General features: G+C 32.2%; 1 protein-coding gene across 1 annotated transcript in view; it reads right to left on the bottom strand.

Annotated features, from left to right (window-relative positions):
- Nucleotides 1–1133: 1133 nt before the first annotated feature.
- Hook1 (hook microtubule tethering protein 1) overlaps nucleotides 1134–14087 on the bottom strand; it is a 53784-nt gene continuing 40830 nt past the window's right edge. Inside the window, exons 18-22 of the mRNA XM_027944981.3 lie at nucleotides 13694–13776; nucleotides 12981–13081; nucleotides 9266–9367; nucleotides 6999–7067; nucleotides 1134–4606 (exon numbers count right to left, since the gene is read on the bottom strand). Coding sequence (XP_027800782.2) covers nucleotides 4436–4606; nucleotides 6999–7067; nucleotides 9266–9367; nucleotides 12981–13081; nucleotides 13694–13776 — 526 coding nt within the window. The 3' untranslated portion in view covers nucleotides 1134–4435. The remainder of the gene's footprint in view (nucleotides 4607–6998; nucleotides 7068–9265; nucleotides 9368–12980; nucleotides 13082–13693; nucleotides 13777–14087) is intronic.

The raw sequence follows: 14087 nt of genomic DNA, 5'->3' as shown, positions 1-14087 counted from the left end.
AACAGGAAACTATGGCCCATGCATGGAATATGCAGTGTCTAGAAACTGTCCCTGAGGAAGCCCAGATACTGGATTTATTATACAGAAGATTTAAATAACTATGTTCAAAAAACTTAAAGAGTCATATCTAAAGAATTGAAGGTAAGCATAACAATTTCTCATTGAATGAAAGATTATAACGAGAGTAAGCAATTTAAAAAGCAATTAACTATAAATTCTAGAATTGAAAATATAATTGAAATTTAAAATTTACTAGAGGGGATTAGCAGTGTATCTTCAAGCTGGCAAGATGATTTAGTAAACATGAAGAAGGTAAATCAATGAAATTATCTACTCTATGGAGCAGAATGAAGAGAGATGATGAGAAATAAGCAGAGCTTTAGAGACCTATAGGACACAGGTAAGTGTATCAACAGATGCCTAAAGGGGGACAGAAGAGAAAGAAGGTATATTTCAAGAATAAATGGCCTAATTCCAAGAACATGGAACACCTGTGCTTTCCTAAAACTCAATTTCACAACTCGACGTATTTGTATAGATTGGGAAATGTTAGAATGCTACAAAAAAATAACCCCAACCCCCCAAAAAAAATCAGCTTAAAGATTTTGAAAAGATTAAGAGACAACTAAGCTGGAAGTTCACAGCTGACATGGTTAAAATATGATTGCAGGCATCCAAGTTCCTTTTTCCTTATTGTTCAACTATACCTAAGATTGTTTCAGGCACATGGTATTTCAGACTGGGGACTAAGGAAAGTAGCCCATTCTTTTGGTATACGCACACATCTGTACTATTCACTCCATCAGTACTATTAGCCAGAATTTAGCTAAATGGTCTCACACCCAGTTAACAAGGGATTCTAAGAAGTAAAGTTTTGAGGGGTATTTTTTTCTGACCCCCTGGATATTTTTCCCCATATAAAACATGGGGTTCTATTACTAAATGAAGAACTTGAAAATGAATATTAAGAGGTAAGTAGCGGTCTCTGAAATTTTGTTGCCTAGAAATGTTCTGGACTACACATTATTGAAAGATGTCTCCATTTGAATGGGGAATTTGGAAATATAAAAGGACACTCAAAAAATCACTTTATACGTCTTTTCATTGACAAAATTCAAAGGAAAAAGAATGCATTTTTACCAGTCTTAAACATTTTTAGTCCTTTATTTAAAACAGCAACTGAATGTATTTGTGCCACTAAAAGCATCAAAGCTAACAGACACAGAAGCAGAAAGTTTATTTACTTAAAACATTTCACAATTATATTATTGGACAAGACCCAATATCATTTATTTAAAATAATATTCTAAATACTTACAAAAATAAATCAAATATTGCTTCTATTTTTTCAAGTGTCAAAGTCTTTGCCATAGAAAATAGAAAGGGCCCTTTAAAAACTAAACATTATATTTAAGCTTCCCCTACATACTATCTTCTTTTATGGTTTGTGCTTTATAAATTTCCAGACTACTCTGCAATGTACAGGTTCACAGTAAAAACATTTGCATACAACTATATACTCACATTTTAACATAGGAATGTTTCTCATTAAATATGCACATAGAGTACTGTGGTCTAAAAGCTCCCCCACCCCAAAGAGTCAGAAGTGTCACTACACAGAAACAGGTGCGGCTGTGGAAGCATTATCTAACATTTGAATTATCACACCCATTATCAAAAGATGATGACATGTGGATATGGGATACTCGGTGTAATATGTCTACATAAGACATTCTTAATCTATACTAAATTATTAACCTCATTCATTGAAAAAATAAACTTTAAATATTTCTCAATACATTAGGTTAATCTCAGGATAAACATCACTGTCATGTGTATATTAAAAAGAGAAAGGAACATTAATCTTTGAGCTAATGCTCAAAATTAAAGATCATTTCAAATTGGTCTGTAGTTTTACTTTATAAACATTGGGACATTCAGTTCTTATAACATAGATAAAAGCTGAATATCTCTTTCATAGTATATACATTCAAGCCTCCCTTACAACACAGATGTGTATAAATCATGGTTTGGAATGAAACATTTATAATGCTTTACCACCCACAGGGTGTCATTCTCACTACATTAACCAGATGTGAAAAAGAATCTCACTTCTGATCAGTTCCTGAATTTCTGTATGAATAATCACAATATAGAACTTTACATTAGTCTTGTTCATAAATACTTATATATCAAACATTTTAAATTCTACTTATTAATTATAAAAATGCTAAATCAGAAAACTTGTTTTTTTTCTGTTAAGAAAAAAGTTTCTAGCCTACATCCTTATTCAGAAATTTCACAATTTATTTAGAAATTCCAAGTATAATAACTGAAAATTTATTAGCAATTGAACTGGAATATACTAGTCTTTTGAGATTGATGTTTTACAATATATTCCATTAAAAGTGAGCTTGAAGAGTTTGTAAAATCTCAATTAAAATCAAGTAGAAACACCAAAGGGCAGATGTTTTCATGGCCAAAATATACCAAAAAGCTGTAATAATACTTAGAAAAGTTTAAATATAACATGCTAAAACATTTTGAAGTCTTATTTTCTTTCACTGAAAGTCACAGGCAAGCAGACACTATAAGAATATACAAAAATGCAAACAATATAATTACACAGATAAAAAACATCAAAATCTAAGAGGTAGTCAACAGAAGTAATCTTGATAAAATAAAATATCCAGATAGATGTTCCCTAAACTCAGAGACCCAAACACAATATAAAATTTTTGTACTTTCAGTGATCAAAAAAATTACTAAGAATTTAAAACCAGCTATTTCAATGAAAATACTGCAGATGGAACAATACTCATATTTGGAAAGAAAAGCTAAGAATAAAACCTAGACCACAGATCTATAGCCTGCCAGCCAAATCTGGCTTACGTGATGCTATAAATAAACTTACTGAACTACTGCCATGCCCATTTTGTTTACATGCTGTGTATGGCTTCTTTTACACTAGCATAGAGTACTTGAGACAGAGAACATGTAACCCATAAAATCTGAATTATTTACTAAAATATTTAAAATCTATCCCCTCACATAAAGCTTGCTAATCTCTGGTCTAGACATACTGCTGATATGTACTTGTTGTATTTGTTGAACAGCACTGGAAAGATTAATTACAGTTATCACAACATATGGTATGCAACTATTTCAAACACAAAATGAGAGTTACATCACAGTTCAGTTCCTTGTTACATTTGAAATAGTTCTAACATTTATTTTTGTTGTTGTAGTCTATATTTGAACTGCCCAATACAGAAGCCACTAGCCACATGTTTGGTTGGAGATGTGCAGGTACAACCAAACAACTAAACTTCTTATTTTAATTAATTTAAATTGCCACATGGCTATCATGATGAACAACAGAAATTTAACAAAACTAATATTCCAAAGTTGTGATTTTTAAAAATGCGCCCCCCCCAAATAAAAAAGGAACATTTCTAAAAATAAGAGCTTTGGGCAAAAATGATCTGCATACCAAAAACTCAGCCCAAGACAAATTCCTTAATTAGTAAACAAAATCAAATTAATGCTACATTGTTTTATCACCGCTTCACCTCTTTCCAGAAGAGACAAAAACTATTATATTGTGATGTACTTTTTTTAAAAGCAAAAGCCAGATAATTTTATGCTTTAAAGCAATAACTGTAATTTTCATTAATTACATTAAAAAGTATGTGGCCATTTTTATACAAAGAATATTTTTCAGCTTGCTTTCCATCAGAAAGGCACCTGTTACAAATGTCAGTCCACTTCCCACCCTTAGCATTTCAACCAAGCTCTTCAGAAACCCTTGTTTATTAGCTGGTACACGTGAGAATGATGACTTCTTTCACACTCTGCGAATTTTCCAATCAGTCATTTTTTACTATGGCAAAGTCATTTCAATATTGAAGTTGTCCAAACATTTACCTTCCATGGGGTGACAAAACATACCCATTCAATGACAGAAGAGAGAAGTAGTAAAACCTTGGGTATATCGAGTCAAACAAATCATCCTTGTATAGTTTTCCATATGCCTACCTCAATGACTATTTTTACATGGACCAAAAACATTAAACAAATATAGAGGCATTTTTAAATTACATATTACTGATTACATGTTATGAATTATCAAGTTACTAATACAACTGAAAACATTAAACTAAAATATACAGACAATTTGAAATTATAATACTCTTAAAAGACAAATGTTTGAGAAGTGTGCTTAAATACATCTTCCAATTATTCAAATGTGCTTCCCAGAGAGATAGCTAATTCTATACTTTATTTTCAGTGTCAGCTGATAAAATTAATGTGATGCATTTTGATTCTAAAATAGCTGATTACCAAGCATCTTAACCTTCTTTTTCAATCTGGCAGTAAGCTAAAAGGTATAAAATATTTTAAGGGCACTTCTGTTTATGTTTTCTTTTGCAGTTTAATCAGATGTTGTAGCAGGAACTTTAACAGAGAGATTTCTTCGGGTGTTGGTGATGTGCCGCTGCTGTGCTAAGAATGATCGTGCAGGAGTATAGACACCAGTGTCTTTGCAAGCACTACTGCCACTCACAAGCCTGGATTCCATCCCCAGTTTCTGGAATGCTAGACTCTGAACCAAAACATATAAGATTACTAAATATATACATAGCTATATCCATCCATCCATCTAGCTACCTATGTACACACACACACACACATTTATCCTCAAAACAATCCTAGAAAGCTAAAGGTTATCTCATTTTTATAGAAGAAAATAAATATTCAAAAGCAGATTAATCTGCACATGGTAATGCTAATAAGAAACATAAAACCCAGTTTCTCTATTTTAACTCACTAAAATTGAAATCATTACAGCAGTAGCCTAAAGCCAGGCACAGTGGAGCACACCTGTAATTTCAGCAACTCAGGAGGCTGAGGCAGAATGATCACAAGTTTGAGATCAGTCATAACAACTTAGTGAGGCCCTAAGCAATTTAGTGACACTCTGTTTCAAGATAAAAAATAAAACAACAATAAGAAAACAACAACAACAAAACAAAACCCTCAGTATCTTAAAAGAACATACTGGATTTGGGCTTAATTACAACAATAGGAAAAGGTTCCAAAAAAAATTTTTATGTTTGGACCCACTCCAGCTTAAGCAGACATACCATACAGAAAAGCTCAGATTGATGATTCTTAAAAGTATGGTCTCTGGATATATTGATATATGACAAATGACTATAGTTTGGGCTATTTTTTTTTTTTTTTTAATGAGAAGGCATTACTCTCACTAGACCTCCTAGACCTCAAAACAATTTTTTGAACTTAGCATCATAAATAGCTAATACAAGAAATATAGTAGATGTTCAACAAATATAAGCTGAAAAATGAAAAAAGAACTTCTTATTTGCCTTGTATCTACACCAACTAGTCATGGAAAGACAACTAGTGCTACATGAGGAAGCACAGCACACACATGTGGGCTATAAACAGAAATTCCCTTGTGTTAAGTGATAGATAATGATAGAAAATGGCTAAAATCTTATCCTAGTTAATTAGCTCAAAGGAAGCTTATACATTATAGAATGCTACTCTTGAAAACATCTCACTAAGGATGACAAAATTAAAGTTCTGTATAATATTATTTTTTTTCTTTAGTAGAATGGATAGGATCATTATTGAAGAGTACTGCTTCAAGAATTTTGCATTAGACAGATACTCATGTTTTTAGAAACCCTTTATCAATACAAATTAAAAGTTTCAGCTCAAAGCTATTTTAAAATTTTTTGATTTTTATGCCTGTTCTAAATGTGCATCAGTTAAAGGCTGATGAGTTATGAAACAATTCAATGAAGTATAATCAACATTAATAGAAAGAGGATATGAAGATAAAATATCTGAGTATAGTATGCACGGCCAGAGTAATTTTTCTTTCAGTTATATAAACACGTTACATCCTGGTTAATGGTATAAAGTATATTTCTATTGTTCACCAAAAAAGACTATTTTATTTTATTTTTTTTTGGAGATTCAAACAGCAACTCTTTATTCCCCAACTCTCACCGGCACTGCACACACCACACGGGACCACACTCCCTCTACCGGGCTCCGTCCAATCTCCCCGAACCCCCCTGGGAACTCCAAAGTAGCGGCGCCCAAGGCAGCAAGAGCCGCCCTATAGCCCGACAGTAAAGGTCAAATATACAATACAATCAATCCAGCATCACAGCAATTACATATAGCTTAACTCAAATCATCATCTCAATGGTTCGCTGGCATCACCTTTCAACCTTTCCCTCTGGCAAATGCCAGGCATAATTCTGACTGGGCTGCGGCTCTCAACAGTAGACAGAATCTTATCTATAACACAGTTATGGAACTTTTTCTCCCCCCCCCCACATATCCTATTGAGGTATGTATATATATAGTATACAGTTCACATATTTAAAGTGTACAATTCGGTAGTTTTTAGTATATTTCTAGAGTTGTGCAACCATCACCACAATCAATTTTGGACTTTCATTGGCCCTAAAAGGAATCCTGTACCCATTAGCATCACTTTCCACTTCCTCCCAAACCTCCATACCACCTCAACCTTAGGCAGGAGAAGTTCGTGACACTGATTCTGCTATAATTTCAGTTGTTTTCTGGGATTAATAGGTATAAATTTTGATGAAAGTGTTACTTAATTTTTTAAAAATTCAGTGTGGATCATTAAATTAAAATCTACTTAATAAATCATGTAACGATCTATTTATTTTAGCTAAGTAAATCTTCATCTTATTTCATCCAATTAAACGTTTAGTATTTTATATCTCCTATTAGAAGCAAAAAATAAAATATATTCTAGATGCTAGGTCAATTAGCTTTTAGCAGTTTATATATTTCTCTTTTATCAAATACACAAGGGAAGTTTGAACATGATATCTAAAAAAATTAATGGGGCGGTTTCTAATTTTCACATGATTCTTAAAAAAAGACTATTTTAAATATCCAATCACTGGCTACATTTCACCCACCTTATTATACCAGGCAGAAACAATGAGCTTTTCTTCATAATCACGAAATTTTGCTACTTTACATTCACTCTGGAAAGAGATATGAGGACATTTAAAATCTCAGAAACTGTTCCAAATTACCCAAAACAGAATAATTTCTTCACAATCTCATTGTTGAGAGAATATGAAGAATGTATTTGTGAGGCACATAAAGTAGTCAAAGTGTGAAATGATTCATGCAGAAATGTATTCACAACATCTTTAGGAAAGAAGATTTGTGACTAATCTTTATTTCAGAAATTTTACTAAAAGAAACAGTGATTTAATATGGGCGCACACACACACATATAGACAGACACACACACACCCTCTCTAGTGAGTCTTCTGCTGCTGTTCCTCTTATCTTGAGGAAAAAAGCAACTGGCTTAGTTATCAAAACTGGGCTTCACTTATGAAGAGCTGAACCAAGGAAAAAGAGGATGCAGTGTATTAGATTCCCAGCAGTAATTTTTATGTGCCACTGCAAAGGCTGGTAGTCTATTTTTATTAACCTAACAGCAAATTTTATAATTCTGTAACACAGAATTTTGTGATACTATTGAGCAACAGATATAAGTGGCTCATAAAAAACTAATCCTGAAACACTTTGGGAAAGACACTCAAGATACAAAAGGCATGTGGACACTAAATCCGAAGGTGATGCCCTTCTGGCTCATACTATTCCAGGTGCAGACATCCTTGAAGGGGTAGCAGATAGAATAGCCTCTGCTATTTATATCATGTTTCTCCTTTCTTCTTTTTCAGTGTGTATAGAGATGCATACACAGAGCACTCTTACATGATCCTTTTGGAAGTCCTACTTCAAACAATAGCAATTGTATACATTCTCGTTGGCTTGCAGTGGGAAGTAAAAAAGAGCCACTGAGATGTCAAAGATTATGTCATCAAGTCTATTTTTCTAGAAGTACAGATTGAGGCCCAGAGAGGAAAGGTGATAACCTTAAAATAGATTGCCAATAAAACTATAATCCTGGCCTCTGATTTATGTAATATTTATTGATGTGTATACAGAAGCATAAGAAATAGCCTTTGCTCTCATATACTTCAAAATGTGCCAAAAGGAAAACCAATACTGCTATTCAATGAATTTAAAAAAATACAAGAACTCATTACAGAGAGACAACTACCTTTGCCTAAGGAATATAGGGAAACTTTTACAGAAGAAGAAACATTTGAATTGGATCTTGAAGAATTAATAGCACTTCTTTAGAAAGACATCCCTTCCCAGTACTTTTCTCAACACACATCATGGTCTGAAGAAACACTGACAGCATACACACATATGCTTGGTGTACATTCTGGATGTAGGAAGGAGTGGATTAAAGTCAAACCTTTAAACAAACATATTTCCACCAAAGTCCACACCTATTTGTTTAGAAAAAAGGTATCTGAATAGAATGTTTTTTGAAATATAATATTATTGATTGATTTAAAAATAATCCTACTATCATTTATGAGAATTTCAAGGCCAGAATATAAAATTCAACATAGATTTGTAATTATTTACATGTTGGTAAAAGGAAATATATATTGACTTCAAGAATAGCATTATGTCTCACCATAGTATTAAAAAATTTTGTAAACCACTCTGCAAAACAAACTAGAATATGCCCAATTACAAAATTTAAGAATATACAATTCCATGCTGGCATATTTATCCAAGCCTCTAAAAACTGTTATAACCACTAGCACAAAAATACTTTTAAAATTTAAAGATTCAACTAATTAATGAGATCATTACTTACATAACCTTGTATGATAATAAAGATGGCTGCTTTGTTTGGGGAGTTACTGGGATTCTAGGAGTATTTCATTCTACCAGAAATTCCAACTAATTTTGTTTAGGTTCAGGTGAGGAACAAGAAAAGATGAGATAAATCTGGCTGAGTAAACATAGTACTTTTTTTTAAAAGGTAAGCTCAGTTTTTTCTTTTTCTGCATGAAATCACATCCTCACTATCTAAAAGGAACATGGCAGTGAATGATAACCATAAAAATTGGCTATTAAAGAGGGAGGGCTACAATGAGAAAATAAAGAAGACACACAAATCATGTATGTGCCAATCTAGAGGGCTAGTAAGATACTTTGTAATAAATATACTGATTGCTAAATCACTACATTTCTAACATTTTTTGAAACTTGATCATTAATGGATAATATATGAAAGGAATTAATTACCAGACTTCCCCATAGAATAATTAAAAATGTGTGATTATGAATGTTTTACCTCCAGAATCTCAATTCTTCTCTCTTTCTCTGCCAACTGCTTTCTAAGTAGCATTATTTCAGCTGATGCTGGATTTAATTTGGGATCTAAAGTTTTTATTACCTGTTTAAAGAAAAAATAATTTATGTTCACTTTATCTATTTGCAAATAGTACTGTCCTCCATCACATTTATACAAATTACTAAAAGTTGGATAGGGGAGACCAGTGGAGTAGAAGTAGGACAATGAGGGAGAGAGGAAGGAAGGAAAAGAAAAATAAAATGAAGTTAACAAAAATCATACCTAAAATGAAATAAATATACTTAGAGAGAGAGAGAAAGAGAATTTTTAAATCAGAATGTAGCAAAAATATTTGGCTAAACTACAGAGATGGCATTCTTCTGTTAGGAAACCAGTTTTGGAAAAGTCAATATTGACAATACAGGAATATTTTCGGCACAAACTAAATGAAGTAGGAAAGTAGTCCACATCGTCATTTAGGAGCTAACAATATCTGATTACAATTAAATTATAAAAAACAAAAACAACATATTCTAGAGTTAGGAAATGGTATAAAAAAATCAGTAAAAAATTGGAAAGATCCCTATCCCCAAATAAAATTTTCCTTCTTCAAGGCTAGGTACTCAGGGATAGTTACTTTTAGCCTTTTAATTGCTCAAACTTTTGAGCACTGAGGTCATGAAATAACACTTTTTATATTTATCTGAATGTAAAAGAAAATAAAAATGAATTCAATAACTACAGAGGAATTTGCTGATTTTACAGCGTAAAAAGGAAATTCTTAAAATAATCTTTTTTTACTATCATTATCTAGTGATTCAATATATCAGATAAATATAACAGACCTGGTTTTATTTGCAAACAGTACTGTCCTCCATCATATTTATGCAAATTACTAAAAGTTGGATAGGGGAGACCAGTGGAGAAGTAGGACAATGAGAGGGAGAGAGGAAGGAAGGGAAAGAAAAATAAAATGAAGTTAACAAAATCATGTTATACACATATATAAATGTACCAAAGGGAATTTCATCTTTATGTATTGTACCAATCAAAAATAAACAAAGAAGATCAGTAAAGGAGGGAGAAAAGAAGGAGGGGGAGGGAAGAAAAAAGATGCAATGAGGATTAAAATCAACTTGTATGTATAATTTCATCAAAATGAACTCAAATATTGTGTATTATTATAATGCTTTAATAAAAGAACATTAAAAATCATCCCTAAAATGAAATAAATATACTTAAAGAGAGAGAGAAATTTTTGATCAGAATGTAGCAAAAAATATTTGGCTAAACTATATAGATGGCATTCTGTTAGGAAACCAGTTTTAGAAAAGTCAAGTATAAAGTACAAGTAAAGACCACAAATTTTCAATATTGAGGACATCTGTATTAGGTAATTTTATTTATTCATTAATTCATTTATTTATTGGTACTGGGGATTGAACCCAAGAGCACTTTAACCACTGAGCTACATTCCCAGGTCTTTTTATTTTTTGAGACAGGGTCCCACTAAGTTGCTGAGGCTGGCCTTAAGCTTGGGATCCTTCTGAAATAGCCTTCTGAGTCACTGAGATGATTATAGATGTGTGCCACTGTGCCCATCATAAATCTATTTTTTAGAGGTTTAAAATTAATGAATTAGAGAAATGTCATACCCATTTATAGTGACACAAAGGGAAAAGAACAGAAGGTAAGACACCAAATTATTACTAGGGTTCAAATATTCAAAAACCATTTACTGAGTCTTGACATGTGGCAGCTACTGTGGGAGAAATCGATCTAGAAAATTATGAGAGACACAGTGCCTGCTTTCACGGAGTTCACATCATAAAAGCAAACTACAATAATGGATTCAAACAATAATTTATCCATAAATCATAAAAAGAATGGCTGTGACTTTTTTCTATTTTCTAAATTTACTACAATAGACATATCCTATTTTAACCTTTTCCCTCAAACAATGTAAGAAAAAAAAGAAATCCTGTTTATCAAAGCAAATAACTATGTTTTAAATGATATTACTCAATGATGGCAAGAATAAGATATTCATTGTTGCTGTTTTCTTCAATTAGTTATAATCCTTTTAGAAGATCATTTAGAAATAAAGTATCTTATTAAAATAGACTTATCCCTGGACCAATAACTCCATTTCTAGGAAATAAAGATAATAAACCAAAATAAAGGGGGAAGCTTTCTGTATAAATATGTTGCCTATAGATTTATTTCTAGGAGTAAAAAATTAAAAGGAAATGGAAACAAATTATTTCTAACAGTAGGATAATGAATAAGGAAACTGATACATCCCTCAAAATTAGTTTTATATATTATTTTATTTTGCAAAGTCAGCTCCTAAAGCATAGTGTTTATCTTATTCACTGCTATATTCCTAGTTCTTAGCAGAGTAGGTGTTCAAAAAATATTATATTTATGTGACATGAAGAAATGGTTAAGTTTAAAAGTAAAAATTTCATATATATGTACACACACATATGTGTTATTACTAGTCACAGAAAATATGTATAAAAAAGTACACTGTTAAGAAAATACACTACGGTGTTAATAGCAATTGTCTCTGGGAACTTTTTTATATTTTATACAATAAGCATGTATACTTTTGTTATTGGACAAACTGTGCAGTTATAAAGCCTATTTCCTTTTCTTAGCACAATTATGTCTCTATGCCTCCAGAGAAACTGAGTGTGGCCACATGCTTGAGCTGTGTCACTGAAATAGAAATTCAAGGGATTTTTGCTGTTTCGAGGCCTGACCTATTACATATCTCCCATGCAATCTATCCATCTTTCCTCGTCTACTAGTTGGACAATGTCAAGCAAACCCGGGACACCCATGTTGAAGGAGGCAGACTGTCGGCGTAGAACTTGGAATGGGCACATGGAATAGAGATCTTTTTCCCCTCATGACAGAACTTGATGTGATCAGGAAGCAAACTTGTATCATATGTCAAGCTTTGAGATCTTGGGTTTATCTGGTGCTGCTGGTACTACTGACACCTTAATTAACAAATATCATGAGATTTAAATAAAAAAAGGTAGCCCTCTTACCACTGTTTGAAAGTGCCACCATAAAATTCCCTTCTTTTATTCAGAAAAACTAAAAAGAATATGTTAACATTCTCTGAAAGAGAATACTTAATATGGTTTCATGAAAACAAAAAACTTTATGAAAACAAGATTTATAGATATTAAGTATGAAACAAGGAAAAATAATTTAATCTGGCAAACATTAGAATAATGTTTAACTGTTAAATCTAGACTAAAGGCTAAAACAACTTCAAACAAGTTTAAAAAGCTAAATTTTCACAAAAGGTAAAACGTTGATTTTGCTAAGAGTTTAGCAAATTTTATTCTTAGCAAATGTGCTAAAAGTCTAGGAAATAAACATTCTAGGTTTATCTTATTAAATGCTAAACACCCCATATAATAGTGTAGTCACATTCCCTAATGAGTTCATTACAATTAATGTTTAAGCTGTCCCTATAAGTGATGTGTTTATGTTTTCTGATGCTAGTCTGACAGTAGTGAATGAGACTGAAGAGTATGAGGACTGACATGGAGATACTCCAGGAACTTGACAGGCAAGGCAAGACTGTGCAGAGCAAATTGATGATACAGATAGAGGAACAGTGCATAATCAGGAGAAAAAGAATTAGAAGGTGGGCCACAAAGGCTGGACCTCTGAAAGGTAAGTCACTTACATTTCTGGCTTTCTCCAAGTACATTTTATATCTTTCTTCCATTGCTTTCATATCTTCATCTTTCTTCTGAAGAGCAGCTTCAAGTTCACTGATCTTTTGTACTATTAGTAAAAATAAAATGAAACATGACTAATTATTAGGATTTAAAATACTCCACCCTCAAATAAGAAATATATTTATCAAATTTACTTTCTAAAAACTGGTAAGAGAACTTAAAGGAGAAAAACCTTATTTCTTCTTCGTAGTGAATTCTTATCTAAAACTTTTGAAATTATAACCAATACATCCTTGATCATTCATTATTATACTATAATCTATATTTCTCCTTTAGATCAAGAATTTCAATAAGCAAATATACATTCAAATTTAAGCCCAACCATAAGAGAAAATATGGAATTATTTCTATTTGATGTTTTGAAGTTCATTTTAATCTGGCTTGAAATCATTTCATTCATATTTACATGGTATTAATTATATTTTATAATGTTTGATACTCCTATATATCAATCAGTTCATTTTATTAGATTTAACCTTTTTTTTGGCTTTTATTTGATTATATCTTAATGAACTCAGCACTAAAATTATCATGGTTCTTACTCATAATGTCTGTATTTACACATTGTGCAAAGACTTATGAATAGTTCTTGCATCTTTCAACTAAAAAGGGCGAACCCTTAAATTATGGTCTGCTTTGAATGTTTCCAAATACCTACCATTTTGGTTTATATCTGGCTGAAGATCTTCAATGAGTTCTTGTTTCTTCTGTAATTCTTCATGGACCTCTGTTAGTTTTTCCCTAAGAAAGAGGATGCAGCCAGCTGTCAAACAGACCTAAAGATGAAAACTGTTCTCTGCCACAAAATATTTGTTGTCTCTGGGTAAGCCACTATCTGATCCTTAGTTTCCTCACCTGGGAAGTGGGAAAAATACCTGCCTATTTACATGGTTTGTCATGAGTATGTAGACTGCATAGACATGGTGGGTACCAAAAATGCTAAATATTTTTCTCTTGCCACCCTCACTTCCTAGGAAAGTAAAAGGAAATATTTAACAGGTTAAACACCCACAAAATCTAGTTGTGACAGTTGTTTCATTTTAAAAACTCTT

This window comes from Marmota flaviventris, chromosome 10 (genome assembly GCF_047511675.1).
Source record: "Marmota flaviventris isolate mMarFla1 chromosome 10, mMarFla1.hap1, whole genome shotgun sequence".
Taxonomy (NCBI): domain Eukaryota; kingdom Metazoa; phylum Chordata; class Mammalia; order Rodentia; family Sciuridae; genus Marmota; species Marmota flaviventris.
The sequence above is the reverse complement of the archived record's forward strand: the minus strand, read 5'-3'. Positions and strand labels throughout refer to the sequence as shown.